Raw genomic sequence first — 13,642 nt, forward strand, 5'->3', positions numbered from 1 at the left:
AACGGGGAGGGGGGGGGGGGGGGGGGGACGACGAGTGGAGACTTAAATGGAGACGATGCAAGAAAATTTGTAAACGAGTTCTTTGAAAGTGAATTTGGAGTTGAGGGGACGTTGTCGGCTAGAATTTCCTTACCAGCACTTGCCACCTTGATGGTGAGAGACTTGATATTAACGGCCAGGACCTCTTTTTGAGGTTCTGCAGACTGTCTTGCTTCTTCGTCCATGTTTGACTAATTAATGAGGGCACAAAACTTGCTTTTGGTGGTTTTCGATGTTGCGAAGGTTTTCAGAAGGCAAGAAAATGCTTGATACTGGGAGCAGATGAAGTCCCATACCATATATTCCAGAAGCGTTCACTAAAACCATTTTGGACAGATTAGCGTCATAAAAAACTGAACTCTAATTTATGCTGACAGGTGGAATTTATTGTGTGGCTATGACAGAGGATTCTTCAGAAGATGGATGCGACAGTAAATACTTTTAAACAGCAGGAGATCCTACATGTGAAATTTATGTATCATCTTCTTCTACAGTGGGCCCTCAAAAAAGTCGAAAGTAGACCTCAATTTTTTTCATGTCTGGATCAGACAATCAATGCAAATATAGGAAAAAATAAATAAATAAATAAAATCGAAACATAGATACAAAAACTGTATATCTTCCAATCAAGAAAGTTTCTGTTTTTGATCCATCATTTTGATAAGATAAACAAAAGTACACTTCAAGGCTGAACCAAGCAAAGTTTCACAGCGCTTGTCAACTTACCACAACCATCCGCTTTTTTTCGAGCTTGAAACTGATTGGTTTAGTTTACTTGACTATAAAAATACATACGAGAAGGCAAATCGGGAAGAACAGATTAAATGATCTTCTCATTTTCTTTCATGAAGAGGGTGTACTAAGATGGGATGATCCAATATGTGGGTTGGATCTATGAGGATTGGACAATATAATGTTGTATAAATGCTTTAAAAAGAAGCAGAGGAGTGTAAATGGTGCATATTTTAATGTTGCTAGTTTAAGGGTTTGTCTTAGGTTTGGGATACTAGCTTTTGTTTCTTGTGTTGTGAGATTATATTAAATGAATTTTAAAGGCAATAAATTAAGCATAATTTCTATCTAATCACATATCCTAAGGATTGCTCAGACATTGAAAAAATACTATGGGAGAGGAAGGATGAACTTAGACCTTTTCTGTTTGTCGTAAATGGGCAGTAATGTCGATGTTTGGCACACAATTTGTACATTAATGTAAAGAAGATGCAATATCAAAATCAATTACATTTTACTAAAAAATTTTATTGTTAAAATTGCGTTGACAATAATCTCCACGTGTCATCATCTACGGTGCAGCGAGACACAGCCCATCAACAATGAGGCCCTATTTGGCTTATTGGTCAACGAGTTAGGCCAGGTCTGTCCCATTGATCAAGGGGGTCGGCCCTGCCTCTATAGGGCCTAGCTCAACTGCCTCGTTAGTCTTCTTTTTAGAAAAATTTTTAAAAAAGCAAAATAAAAATAATTACGAAATAAACAACTCTATTTTTTTCCAAGTTTGGGATTGATTACTTTTAAACATCAACAAAATTGAAATTGTTTACATAAAGAATTATCGGTTGACCCTATGAACGGGCATAGACCTGCGTATTGGCACGTGAAAGTGGATGAGAGAATCTTCAATAGGGCGGTCGCACCTCGAACCATCACGAGGTGCGACCGCCCTATCAGGGGGCCCCACCTCGATGGGTGGCCCATCACACCCCTCCGAGGTGTGTGAGTCACCATCGAGGTGGCGTCTTGGCATTGGGTGGGCGCCCCACGTGGATGATGCGCCCACCCCACTAAAGATTCGAGGGCTCTACTTAGAATTCGGTATGGTAAATATAGGATTGATAGGTCTTTAAGAGGTTAGCGAGCAGCACAAGCATGTTGTCACCACTATTGTGTCCATTTTATTAATAGTAGTGTGTTGAATTAGATAAGACTAAATATGAACGATTTAAAAGTTTCTAGAAAACATATTCTTTAACTTTGAGACAAAAGAATCTTACTATTGACTTACTTCTAAAAAGGTAATTCTTTCAACGTAAAAATTTTAAACATATTTCGTAAGCACGAATAGTAACTACTTTTTGAGTAGGGATGTAAATGGATCGGATCTGTCCAAATTCGATCCGATCCATTAAAAACAATTATTTGATTTGATCCAATGATTAAGCGAATATTTGATTATTAAATTCATATATGATTTATTACGTTATTAGATATCCAATTTGAAATTGAAAAAATTCAAAAGATAAACATTTTATGTTAATCAACTCTAAGCCTTAGAATTAAAAGGCTCAGATAGTTTTTTACTCAATTTTTGGCCCTAGTGAGTATTTGATGTTAGAAGTGATAAGTTGAAAATAATGAATGCAACTCCAAATGTTGGCTCATTTGGTTGTTTAATTTATAAAATAAGTTAATTATTATTTTCACCTTATTTTAATTAATAAAAAAATTAAATCTCTTCAAATATTTCAATTAACAGTGTTATCTATTATCTAATATTATTTATTATTTGAAAATTATGTGTAAAGTATAATGGAAAAAATTTTAAATGGAAAAATTTATGTGTAATAAATTTTGCGAAAATATAAAAAATATATTATATTATTAGAACGACTCGGATCAAGATGTTATCAGATCGAATTGAACTATATTCATATTTGTTTCATTTTGTTAACGGATTATCGGATATAAATCTTGATCGAGTAATCGAACTGAGATCCTAAATTCATCTCTTGTTAATTTCATTTAATTCGTAGCAAAATCCAACAGCTCTACTTTTGAAGTCAAAGAGGCCTACTTCCATAACAAATAATGAAAAATATTATTGGTTTTAATAATGATCTCGGACAATGGTAATGCTAGTTCCAACCGATTTTGCATAATCTTGCTTTTCATTAATTAAATATGTGGCTTATTAGCTATTGATTATATAAGTATAATTTCACAATGAATGCTGTCTGAAATAATAATGTAATTCATAGGCTTGAAACCTATAGCCGGCTAATTAATTGCAAAACAAAAAACTCTTAATTTCACCCAAAAAAATAAAATATAATATAATAATAATAATAATAAATTCATAAAGTTATAATTAATTTATTTCACAATTATTTCACTAAATGTATGCTAAAATCGTAATTCAGGCAGTGTCTCCATACTCCATATCGAATATAAAATTATTGGCTAACTTAGCAAATTTATAAATATGTATTTCAGTTAGTCCCTCTATATAAATTCGACATTTTATTTATGTGTTACTCCAAAATAAAAATAAAAATCTATAATTTAATTTATAAATATGTATTTCAGTTAGTCCCTCTATGTAAATTCGACATTTTATTTATGTGTTACTCCAAAAAAATAAAATAAAAATCTATAGTTCAATTTATAAATATGTATTTCAGTTAGTCCCTCTATATAAATTCGACATTTTATTTATGTGTTACTCCAAAAAAAAAAATCTATAATTCAATTTATAAATATGTATTTCAGTTAGTCCCTCTATATAAATCCGAAATTTTATTTATGTGTTACTCCAAAAAAAAAATAATAATAATAATTCAATTTATAAATATGTATTTCAGTAAGTCCCTCTATATAAATTCGACATGTTACTCCAAAAAAAAATTAATAATAATAATTCAATTTATAAATATGTATTTCAGTTAGTCCCTCTATATAAATTCGACATTTTATTTATCTGTTACTCCAAAAAAAAAATAATAATTCAATTTATAAATATGTATTTCAGTTAGTCCCTTTATATAAATTCGACATTTTATTTATGTGTTACTCCAAAAAAAAAAAAAATAATAATAATAATTACTTTTAAAAATAATCAAATATAAATTTAAAGATACAGAATTTATTTAACAGAATTAATAAAGGAAAAGAGCTGTCGCCCAATTTTTGATAGCAGCCAGTCAATGGGTGAAGGCTACCTCCTTGTTCATTGGCTGTGGACCCCGCTCGCCATTCCCTTCCAGGTTCGACCTTGTCTTTTCTATTATAATAATCCAACTTTTTCCCCAATTATTTTTATATTATTTCCTATCATTATTCAGAAATCAAAAATTAATTTTCCGACCATATATCTCCAAATCTGTATTGCAATTCAGGATTCCTTCCAATTCCCTAAAGCTCCCAAGGTATGCTTGTTAGTTTTTAATTTCAACCTGTCAAAATTTGAAATTCTCATTTCAAGGGCTTTCCCTTTACTTTCCATTTTTGATTTGGAATTTAAGAATAAAGGAAAAGAGCTGTCGCCCAATTTTTGATAGCAGCCAGTCAATGGGTGAAGGCTACCTCCTTGTTCATTGGCTGTGGACCCCCCTCGCCATTTCCTTCCAGGTTCGACCTTGTCTTTTCTATTATAATAATCCAACTTTTTCCCCAATTATTTTTATATTATTTCCTATCATTATTCAGAAATCAAAAATTAATTTTCCGACCATATATCTCCAAATCTGTATTGCAACTCAGGATTCCTTCCAATTCCCTAAAGCTCCCAAGGTATGCTTGTTAGTTTTTAATTCAACCTGTCAAAATTTGAAATTCTCATTTCAAGGGCTTTCCCTTTACTTTCCATTTTTGATTTGGCATTTAAGAATATCCGGACTTGAACTTGGGGAAGATAATGATGCAATTAGTACCATCTCTGGCTCAGAGAAATTGGTAAATGGTGATGAAACCAACTTTCAGAACAACGGAGGTGTGGTGGAAAATAATTATCCTAACGAGTTATCTTCCAAGGGTAAGGGAATGGGAACTGAAGTTAGAGATTTGGTGAATTTGGCAGCCACGGATGTGAAACTAGAAGTGTTACCTTCCCATGCAACAATGAAGAAAGGAAATAGATTGAAGAAATGGAAAAGGATCAAGAGGGACCCCAATAAGGTTGGAAACAGTAGTGCTGACACTGGCAAGATGGTTATGCAGGATTTGTCAAATTCAGGTGGAAATTCGAGCAAACGGATGCAAGTTTTGTATGACAGGAACCAAAAAGGTGAGGGGTCTGTTTCATCAACAAATGCTGTGGCGAGGAATTTGGATGGTTTTGCTATGCTTGGTGATTATGGGTTGGCCATTGGACCAACCTTTGCTGCTGGTACCGATTCAGAGAATAGTGAGGATCGGAGTAGCAAGTCCTCCACGGCGGCCAGTGCTCCAAGGGCAAGATATGAGATGCCGGTAGTTGCAGGATTTCCGCGTGATAGGAGCAAGATTAGGAGTCCAAGTGGAAAGAATTTGGGCAACACTGTGCGTGGTCAGCAGGGAAAGGGACGCATTGAGACCGGTAAAAAGGCTAAAGGGGAACGTTTCAAAATCGAGAAGGAAAATTCTCAATCCAACATGAAATCTGACTCTCGAAGCTCCAACTATGCCCTTATGCAGGGAAATAACACTGCAACAATTAATGGGATTCTAAGTGGAAGATTGATGAATTATGATGAAGCAAATGGTGATGAAGTTCAGGCCAGTGAACTTCAAGTTAGGGATGGGATTCGAGGTGGTTATGACAGGAACAATGACAGAAGATTTGAAGACGTCTCTCGTGAAGATTTAGTTGCCGACTCATCTTGGGAGGCTAAAGAAGAAAGAAGTGAGAACCATGAGAACTCAACAGATTCTGATCCTCTAGTTGAATCCGTGTTTGCACTTCAATCAGCACAAGAAGCACTTGAAAAAGGTGGGCGCACCTTCTTCCTTTGCCTCGTTTGATCATTTCCCGGTTTGCATAATTATTTTCTTCTTATATATCATAAACTCTATGTTTGCAATTATAAGATAGTAAAAACGATAATTTGGCATGGGGAATTTTTTGCATGACATGCAGTTTGCATAATATGAAGACGGCTTTAAGTTATCGTCACAATATCTGAACCAAGAGAGTGGGATTATGTGGATTGTATAGCTTGTTTCGGGGAAAATTTGAAGTTCATCTCCCAGAGATGGTTAAATATGTAGGCCCTGTTTGAGCCCCACTATTTCCTCATTAAAATGAAAAATATGACCGTTATCAATCACATTAAGCCATCATATTTGACTTTTTATTTCTTGTGCGGGGCCATAAACACTATATTTTTCATTCTCATTTTTCAATAATGTGGCTCAAACGGGGGCTTAAACATTAAATATAGTAGGATGAACTCTATTCTTTTTATCTGAACACTTTAAAGCATCAGTTTAAGGTTAAAATTGATGAGTTTATTAAACAGGTTACGGGATATTTGTTCTTCGAGTGTATTCCTAGTATATGATCTTGTACTGCTTTTATCCTTTTCTTCTGATGTAGAATTAAAAGCTGTGATTTGCTATCATTAGCTTGTAAATGCCTGACCTTGCCTGGATGCCTGAATCATTTACGTCCATTTAATAGACTATGCATTTCTTCAATTTGGAGATAGCTTTAAATATTTATTGAGAGAATATTCCAAGAATAAAAAGAAATGCTGCTCAGGATTATGCAAATCCCTGTAGCTTCACGCGTATGTTGGAACAAATTCATTCAAAATAGTATTTGTAGGTTCGAAAAACTTATGTTAGATAAATGGAGTGCATGATCTTTGGCATGCCAATTAGTGTTTTGTGTGTTCATTTGTGTATGTCCACTTTGATTATAGGAGCGTCCTACCAGGAATATAATTTTGAAGAATGTCTTTGTTAAATAAAAGTATTGGTTAATGAAGAAAATCATGTTTATCTCTTAATATTCTTTTGTATATGGAATTTGATGGTGTTCAAAATCATTGTGATTTATTGCAATATCTATTGTTTGTATGTTATACTATGTCACAATGCTCTTATTATCGTTCCCACGGATTTGCAGAATGTTATAACTACAAAAATTCGTTATTATTCCTCCATGTTTGTGATGTTAATACTGCATAAATCTTGTCTCTATCTAGCTTTTATTTGCAGAATTTAGGAAATATGGACTTTTTCACATACATGATAACTTTGTTCACTGTAATTTTTTTATTGCTATTGTACATGCCAAATTATTGTCAAAGTCGGACCCACTCGTAAAAGTTAGTGATTAGTCAATGAATACAAGAATAATTTTCTATATTTCTTGTCTATATTTCAATTGTATACCTCTCAATTTATAGTACAAGTGGGATAAGGGAGAGAGGAAAGAAGTCTCCTAAATAAGGAGGGATGGAAATTACCAAATTACAGTCTATTTAATTATGGAAAAAAAAATATGTGAAAAATCTAAATATGGTACAAAAATAAATTAAAATGCAATCTATAGGATTTCTATACTCCCCTCTAAGTTGGATGGTAAATGTTAACCATATTCAACTTGCAAATAAAGTCTTCAAAATTTTGTCGAGGTAGTCCTTTCGTAAACATGTCTGTAATTTGTTCTTTTGTAGAGTCATATGTCATGCAAATAACCCCATCTGTAACGTTTTCTTTAATGAAGTATATCTACTTCAATGTATTTAGTTCGATCATGTTAAACTGGATTATAGGGAATATTGATGGTTGCTTTGTTATCACTTATCACAATAAATCTTGATTGGAAACTTTACTGTGGCTTGTAGTTCTTTTAAGAGTTTCTTGAGCCATAGTGCTTCACATATTCCTTGGGCAACTATTTTAAATTCCGCTTCTACATTGCTTCTTGGCACTACATTCTTTTTTTACTTCTCTAAGTTACCAAGTTTCCCCACACGAAAGTGCAGTAATCGATAGTTGATCTCTTATCGTCTGTGGGGCCTACCCAATCCGCATATGTAAATATTCATACTGCCTCCGTATGAGTTTCCTTTGGTGAGTGCATATGTTGACTTACCACGCTTATTGCAAAAGCTATGTCTGGTCTAGTATGAGTTAGGTCCATTAATTTTCCAACTAGTCTTTGGTATCTATCTTTCTCAACTGGATTTCCACCCACTTCTGTTCTCCTTCCTATAAGTGTGTCGCATGGCCTACAATCAAGCATGCTTGTTTCAATCAGGAGGTTGTGGATATATTTTCTGTGTGACACGCTAATACCTTTTTTGATCTTAGTATCTCATTTGTCCCAATTCTTTCACTTCAAATTCAATTGCTAGACCTTTCTTAAGTCTTTCCATCTCAATTGTGTTGTCTCCCGATTGTATCATCCATGTATCCCATTAAAATGGTCTTCTTCCCATTTTTCTGATTTTCCATTTTTCTGATTCTTTGAAGAATATAGTGTGATCTGATTGTCCTTGCTGATAACCTTGTTCTTTCAACACCCTTGCAAATTTATCAAACCATGCTCTCGGTGATTGTTCGAGGCCATTCAATGATTTCTTGAGTTTACAGACTCAATTTTCCTCATTCCTTTTATAAAATCCTGGTGGTGAAGTCATGATGACCTCTTCCTCTAGTTCTCCATCTAGAAATGTATTTTTAATGTGTAGTTGTTGAAGAGGCCAGTCGAAGTTAGCTATCACAGACAATAAGACCCGAACTGTATTTAACTTTACCACTTGTGCGAACGTCTTTGTGTAGTGAATGCCATAGGTTTGGATATATCCTTTTGCAACCAGACGAGCTTTATATCGCTCAATTGATCCATCAGATTTATACTTCATATTAAAAATCCATTTGCAACCCACGGGTTTCTTCATTCTCGATAGATCCATCAACTCCCATGTATTATTTTTTTCTAAGGCCCGCATTTCTTCCATTATTGCTTCCCTCGATTTGGGAATTTTCAAAGCCTCCTGAATACTTATTGGAATTTTTGTACTATTAAAATTAGATGTAAAAATACAAAATCTTGTAGATATAACATTATAAGATATGAATTTTGAGATAGGATGGAAAGTATATAACCGAGCTTGTTTCCTGAGAATAACAGGTAGGTCTATGTCTGGAGGTTCGGATTCATGAGACGTGTGAACATCTGGAGCCATCATCGGTTACAATTATCTTGGTGTTTTAAATGTGGGATTCTCCTTTGATTTTGGCCTTCTTGAGTAAACTAACGTCTCCTCGTTATTTTGTTTTTTTATATCTCTACCTAAGTACAAGTTCTCTATACATGGCATGGTAGAATAGGGTGGTATGATAGATTCAATGATTTTGGTGGGCTCGACAAAGATATTAAAGTTTAGGAACCAATCTTCACTCAGATTCTCCCCCTGAAGGGAGGTTTTTTGGAAGTAACGTGTTTTCTTAAAGAATGTAACATCAAGACTAACAAATGTTTTCTTGGTTACTGGATTGTAACATTTATAGCCATTTTGAGTGGGTGTATATCCGAGGAGGATGCACTTAATTGCACAAGGATCAAGTTTGGTCTGATGATGGGAATGAATGTGAACAAAGACAGTACAACCAAACACTTTGAGGGATATGTTCGAGTTAAGCCGAGAATTAGGGAAAAAATTATGAAGTCTTTGAATAGGTGATTCAAAGGAGAGAGTACGACTAGGCATTCGGTTGATAAGATAGGTTGATGTTAAGATAGCATCTCTCCAGAACATTTTTGGCATATTTGTGAGGAACATTAAGGTACGAGCAATGTCAAGAGGGTGAATGTTTTTTTGTTCGGCAATCCCATTTTGTTGTGGGGTGATGGCACATGAACTTTAATAGGTTATTCCATGCATTTGTAGATAGTCTTGCACAGTGGTATTGGAATATTTAGTACCATTATCTGTTCGTAAGATTTGAATTTGTGTTTGAAATTGCGTTTGGATTATTTGATGAAAGTTAATGAATATCGAATCGACCTTAGTTTTTCCTTTAGTAGGTAAACCCAACAAACCCGAGTATGATCATCTATAAACGTGACAAATCATTTGGTATGAGTTCGGTTAGAAACCTGTGAAGGGCCCTATAGATCACTGTGAATCATAGTGAATGGTTTCGATGGTTTTTATAAGGATTTTGGAAAAGTAATGCGTTGGTGTTTTGCAAGTTCACAAATTTCACATTGAAAGTCAACAGATGTTTTATTCGAAAATATGGACAGAAACGTATATTTTGAGTATTGGAAGTTGGGATGTTTGTATAAGGATTTTGGAAAAGTAATGCGTTGGTGTTTTGCAAGTTCACAAATTTCACATTGAAAGTCAACGATGTTTTATTCGAAAATATGGACAGAAACATATATTTTGAGTATTGGAAGTTGGGATGACCCATTCTGCAATGTCACAATATAATATCGCTATCCCTAGAGACAAACATGGAATAAAAATGGCAGTTTGACATTGTCTACTCATGTTGGCCTCGTCAACGTAGTAAAGCCTCTCATATTCTCTAGTACTGTCAATCGTTTTCCCCAATGATAAGTCCTGAAATACACAGTGGATTGAGAAAATTTAGTGGAGCAATTGAACTCTTTAGTTAATTGATTGATAGATAATAGATTGTAAGACAAGTTTGGGACATGAATAACAGATTTTAGAGTTATAAACTCAGAGATACGAATATTTCCTTTTCTTACAACGGATGAGAGGGATCCATCGACTATCTTAACTTTAATATTGCTGGCACAAGGTGAGAGTGAGGAAAATAGATGGTAAGAATCTGTCATGTGATCGGAAGCACCCGAATCAATAATCCAGGGAGTTTTATATTTTGAGGAGATATTTAAGGCTTTTAGAACACTACCTTTGTGGGCTAATGAACGCGAAGAACTGTGTGTGGAAAGATGACTTGGAGTTTGAAGGCTTGAAAAAATCTGATAGAGTTGTTCTAACTGCTCATTGTTGAATGCTTCCCTTTTTGTTTCTTGGAGTTTCCTTTTTGTGTCCCGATTTACGACAGTGTTCACACCAAGGCTGTCCCTTTTGTTGTTTTTGGTTTAAACCATGAGTTGCTCCTTTTGATGAATATGTAAATCCAGGCCCAAATCTAGCAGATCCAAATTTAGAAGACCCAACGGCTCCAAAATTGCCCAATCCAGCAGAATGCCCAAAATTATTAAATTCCAGCCCAATAGCCCATGACCCATTTCCTGCCAGTGAAGATGATTTTGGCCCATACGTTGGAGGCCCATTTTCATACCCAGAAGCTCCAAATCCAGATGACAGGAGTGCCGACATCTCCATGTTGCCAGCTATCACTGTCTTCATCATCACTTTCCAGCGATTTTCCTCCTTCCTCACCTTGGCAAACACTTCGCGCACAATAAAACTCTATCAATATTTAATCTATCAATTGTAGTCTGAGCACTGTAAAGTAAATAACAATTATTCAAACGAAAAAAAATAAAAAATCGAAGGACAAGAAGAATTTAGGGAGAAGAATATATCAATATTTAATCTATCAATAATAGTCCAAGCATAATAAAACTCTAAGTCCTATTTATAAAGTATACAACTTCCAGTAAATAACAATTATTCAAATGATAAAATCTTTTCTAATAAAACCATTAAAATCTATTTTAAATCAAACTTATCTTCAATCCTAATCTTTTCGAAATCTAAGATCCACATCCTTATTCTCCTCATACTGTGCTTATGCAAAAAATGGAACAACAATTGTCCATAATACCAATTACTTCACATATCATTGGCGATTTTATTGTTGTTTCTATGAGTATGTATTGAAGAGCCTAGATCTGATAGTGTATTAGGATTGTGGCGGTATTGAAGAGCCTAGTTCTGATAGTGTATTAGGATTGTGGCTGCATCTAATCCTGATTGCTTCTTCTCGAGGCAGGCTGATTATGGCAACCAAAGTTAGTTATCTTGCCTTTTGAATGTTAAATAGACTGGAATAATGAATTAAGAGAGTACGCCTGAGTCTATCTTGTCTTTACCATGAAACATAATTTTTGAATTGGATCAAGACTTCCAATTGAATAAGTAGCAAAATAGCTATTAAACGATGACTTTGGTTTACTAGATACATTGATCCCCCGGGAATTGAGACAATTAAATTTTACTAAAATAGTTTCATTAGCTCCCGAGGTATTATAAAATGAGATCACTGATATGTTTATAGTGGGTATTTGAAAGAAATAGATTAAGAACTAGATTAATTAGTAGATTGTGTCTCACACATATACCTTTAATAATTCATATTCATAAAACAAATTAAGTAAAAAAAAAGTATGTGAGATTGCTCATACTGTTAGCCATCACATCTAGGCAGCATGTTATAGGTGGTGCTTCTCTTTCAGAATGGTTTATGCTGAAGCTTTGATATGTTTGCCTCATTTAATCCACTCTGATCTGTGGCATTATTGTTCTCTTTCTTTGACAGGTACATGCCCATCCTGCACTTGGTGTCTTGAACTTGTTTGGTTATTCCATTTTTGTCGCTTAGTCTCTATATTTTTATTTGATTGTACCTGTTTAATCTGTTCATCTGGTGGGAGACCAGATATATTATTTTACTCTATTAATACAATGTGGATCAGCAAACTTCCTTGGCTGATCTACAAAATTGATTGTTCATTTTTCATGCTTGATATTTTTGTTACTGAATTAGTCAATATGATTATACAGAGGTTCAGAAGTTCAGGGAAATTGGGAGAGAAGATGTCTCCGTTGATGAAGTAGTTCAGGATTTACCTTCAGAGTTCACTTCAGTTGATCCAAAATTGTACGAAACAAGCTCCTCTGATAATTTACACTCTTGCAAGCATGTGAATAGTTCTTTCCGTTCCTTCCACTCTGAGGTAAATGAAACAGCAAACTTGGACAGGGATATTGAACTAGAGGACCTTTTCAAGCAAAAGATCGAAGCCGAGGTTGAATATCTGGTAATAACAAGAAATGCTCAGATGTTGAGAGTTGCTGCAGTGGATCTTATTACCCTTCTGGAAAAACAAAACTTTAGGGCTTCCCAGCAAACCCGAATGCTCAACGAGCTTAGAGATACAGAAGATGTTCCAAGTGCCACAGTGGATTCTGAAGACGTTCCATGTGCTGGTGAGACATTGAAGATGCGGAAAAGGGTTTGTAAGTACACCTCATGTTTCTTCACACAGTTACTACTGTTGGTAATTCTACTGGGAGTCTCTATTTTCCGGTCATCACCAAATAATGCCGATATTGTTCCGACTTAATTATTTTGGAATGTCTTCCCTTTCTCCCTTTTCTTTGTAAAATAGCGTTTGGACTTTTCAATGTGTAGTAATTTCCTTGAGAAGTAGATATATAGATCAATGAATTAGCTACTTTTGTTGGTTTATTTTCATTTCATCGTACAGTAGCTGATTCTGCTGCATAGAATTTATCTACTTTAATTTCATTATAACTTCCTTTTTATATGGTTTTTGGCCATACGTTGAAATGAGTTTCAATGGTAGGAGAAGAACGCTGAGCTTATGAGTATAGAAAATTGGCTTGGAAATTTTTTGTAAATGACTTATTGTCGTTAAGAGATTGTACCGGTTATGACTACACACAATTAACAAGGAGAGTTGTACACAACGACAGTCTTGTCAAATAAGTGTAGATTTTATTTAGATGCAATTCAATATTGTCCATAGTGGATAGGATAAAAATTCCTACCGCTGGCGTGATAAGAGAATTTTAATTATGGTTAATTGAAATGGTCATAAATTTAGAGAACCATAATTAAAGTTTTTTTGTTACGTTAGTATTGAGAAATTTTTATCTTATCAATTGAAGGGAGGAGA

The 13,642-nt window shown here is 34.5% G+C and overlaps 1 protein-coding gene across 1 annotated transcript; it reads left to right on the forward strand.

The window, feature by feature from the left end:
* The first annotated feature begins 1,742 nt into the window (after window positions 1-1,742).
* Window positions 1,743-13,268, forward strand: LOC111392299 (WPP domain-interacting protein 1-like). Its single transcript, XM_023017612.1, has 8 exons — window positions 1,743-1,872; window positions 3,931-4,040; window positions 4,119-4,202; window positions 4,306-4,376; window positions 4,483-4,566; window positions 4,662-5,743; window positions 12,504-12,600; window positions 12,703-13,268. The coding sequence occupies exons 1-8, from the start codon at window positions 1,743-1,745 to the stop codon at window positions 13,064-13,066; spliced, it is 2,022 nt and encodes a 673-aa protein (XP_022873380.1). The 3' UTR covers window positions 13,067-13,268.
* Window positions 13,269-13,642: the final 374 nt, after the last annotated feature.

The sequence above is a fragment of the Olea europaea genome, unplaced genomic scaffold (assembly GCF_002742605.1).
Source record: "Olea europaea var. sylvestris unplaced genomic scaffold, O_europaea_v1 scaffold915, whole genome shotgun sequence".
NCBI lineage: Eukaryota > Viridiplantae > Streptophyta > Magnoliopsida > Lamiales > Oleaceae > Olea > Olea europaea.

Excerpts from the sequence above, each read along its gene's own strand:
- LOC111392299 (XM_023017612.1), top strand. The coding sequence starts at position 1,743 with ATGGGTGGCCCATCACACCCCTCCGAGGTGTGTGAGTCACCATCGAGG. Across the intron at positions 4,567-4,661 it reads AATTCCCTAAAGCTCCCAAG|AATATCCGGACTTGAACTTG; the intron begins GTATGCTTGTTA and ends TTGGCATTTAAG. Across the intron at positions 5,744-12,503 it reads ACAAGAAGCACTTGAAAAAG|AGGTTCAGAAGTTCAGGGAA; the intron begins GTGGGCGCACCT and ends ATGATTATACAG.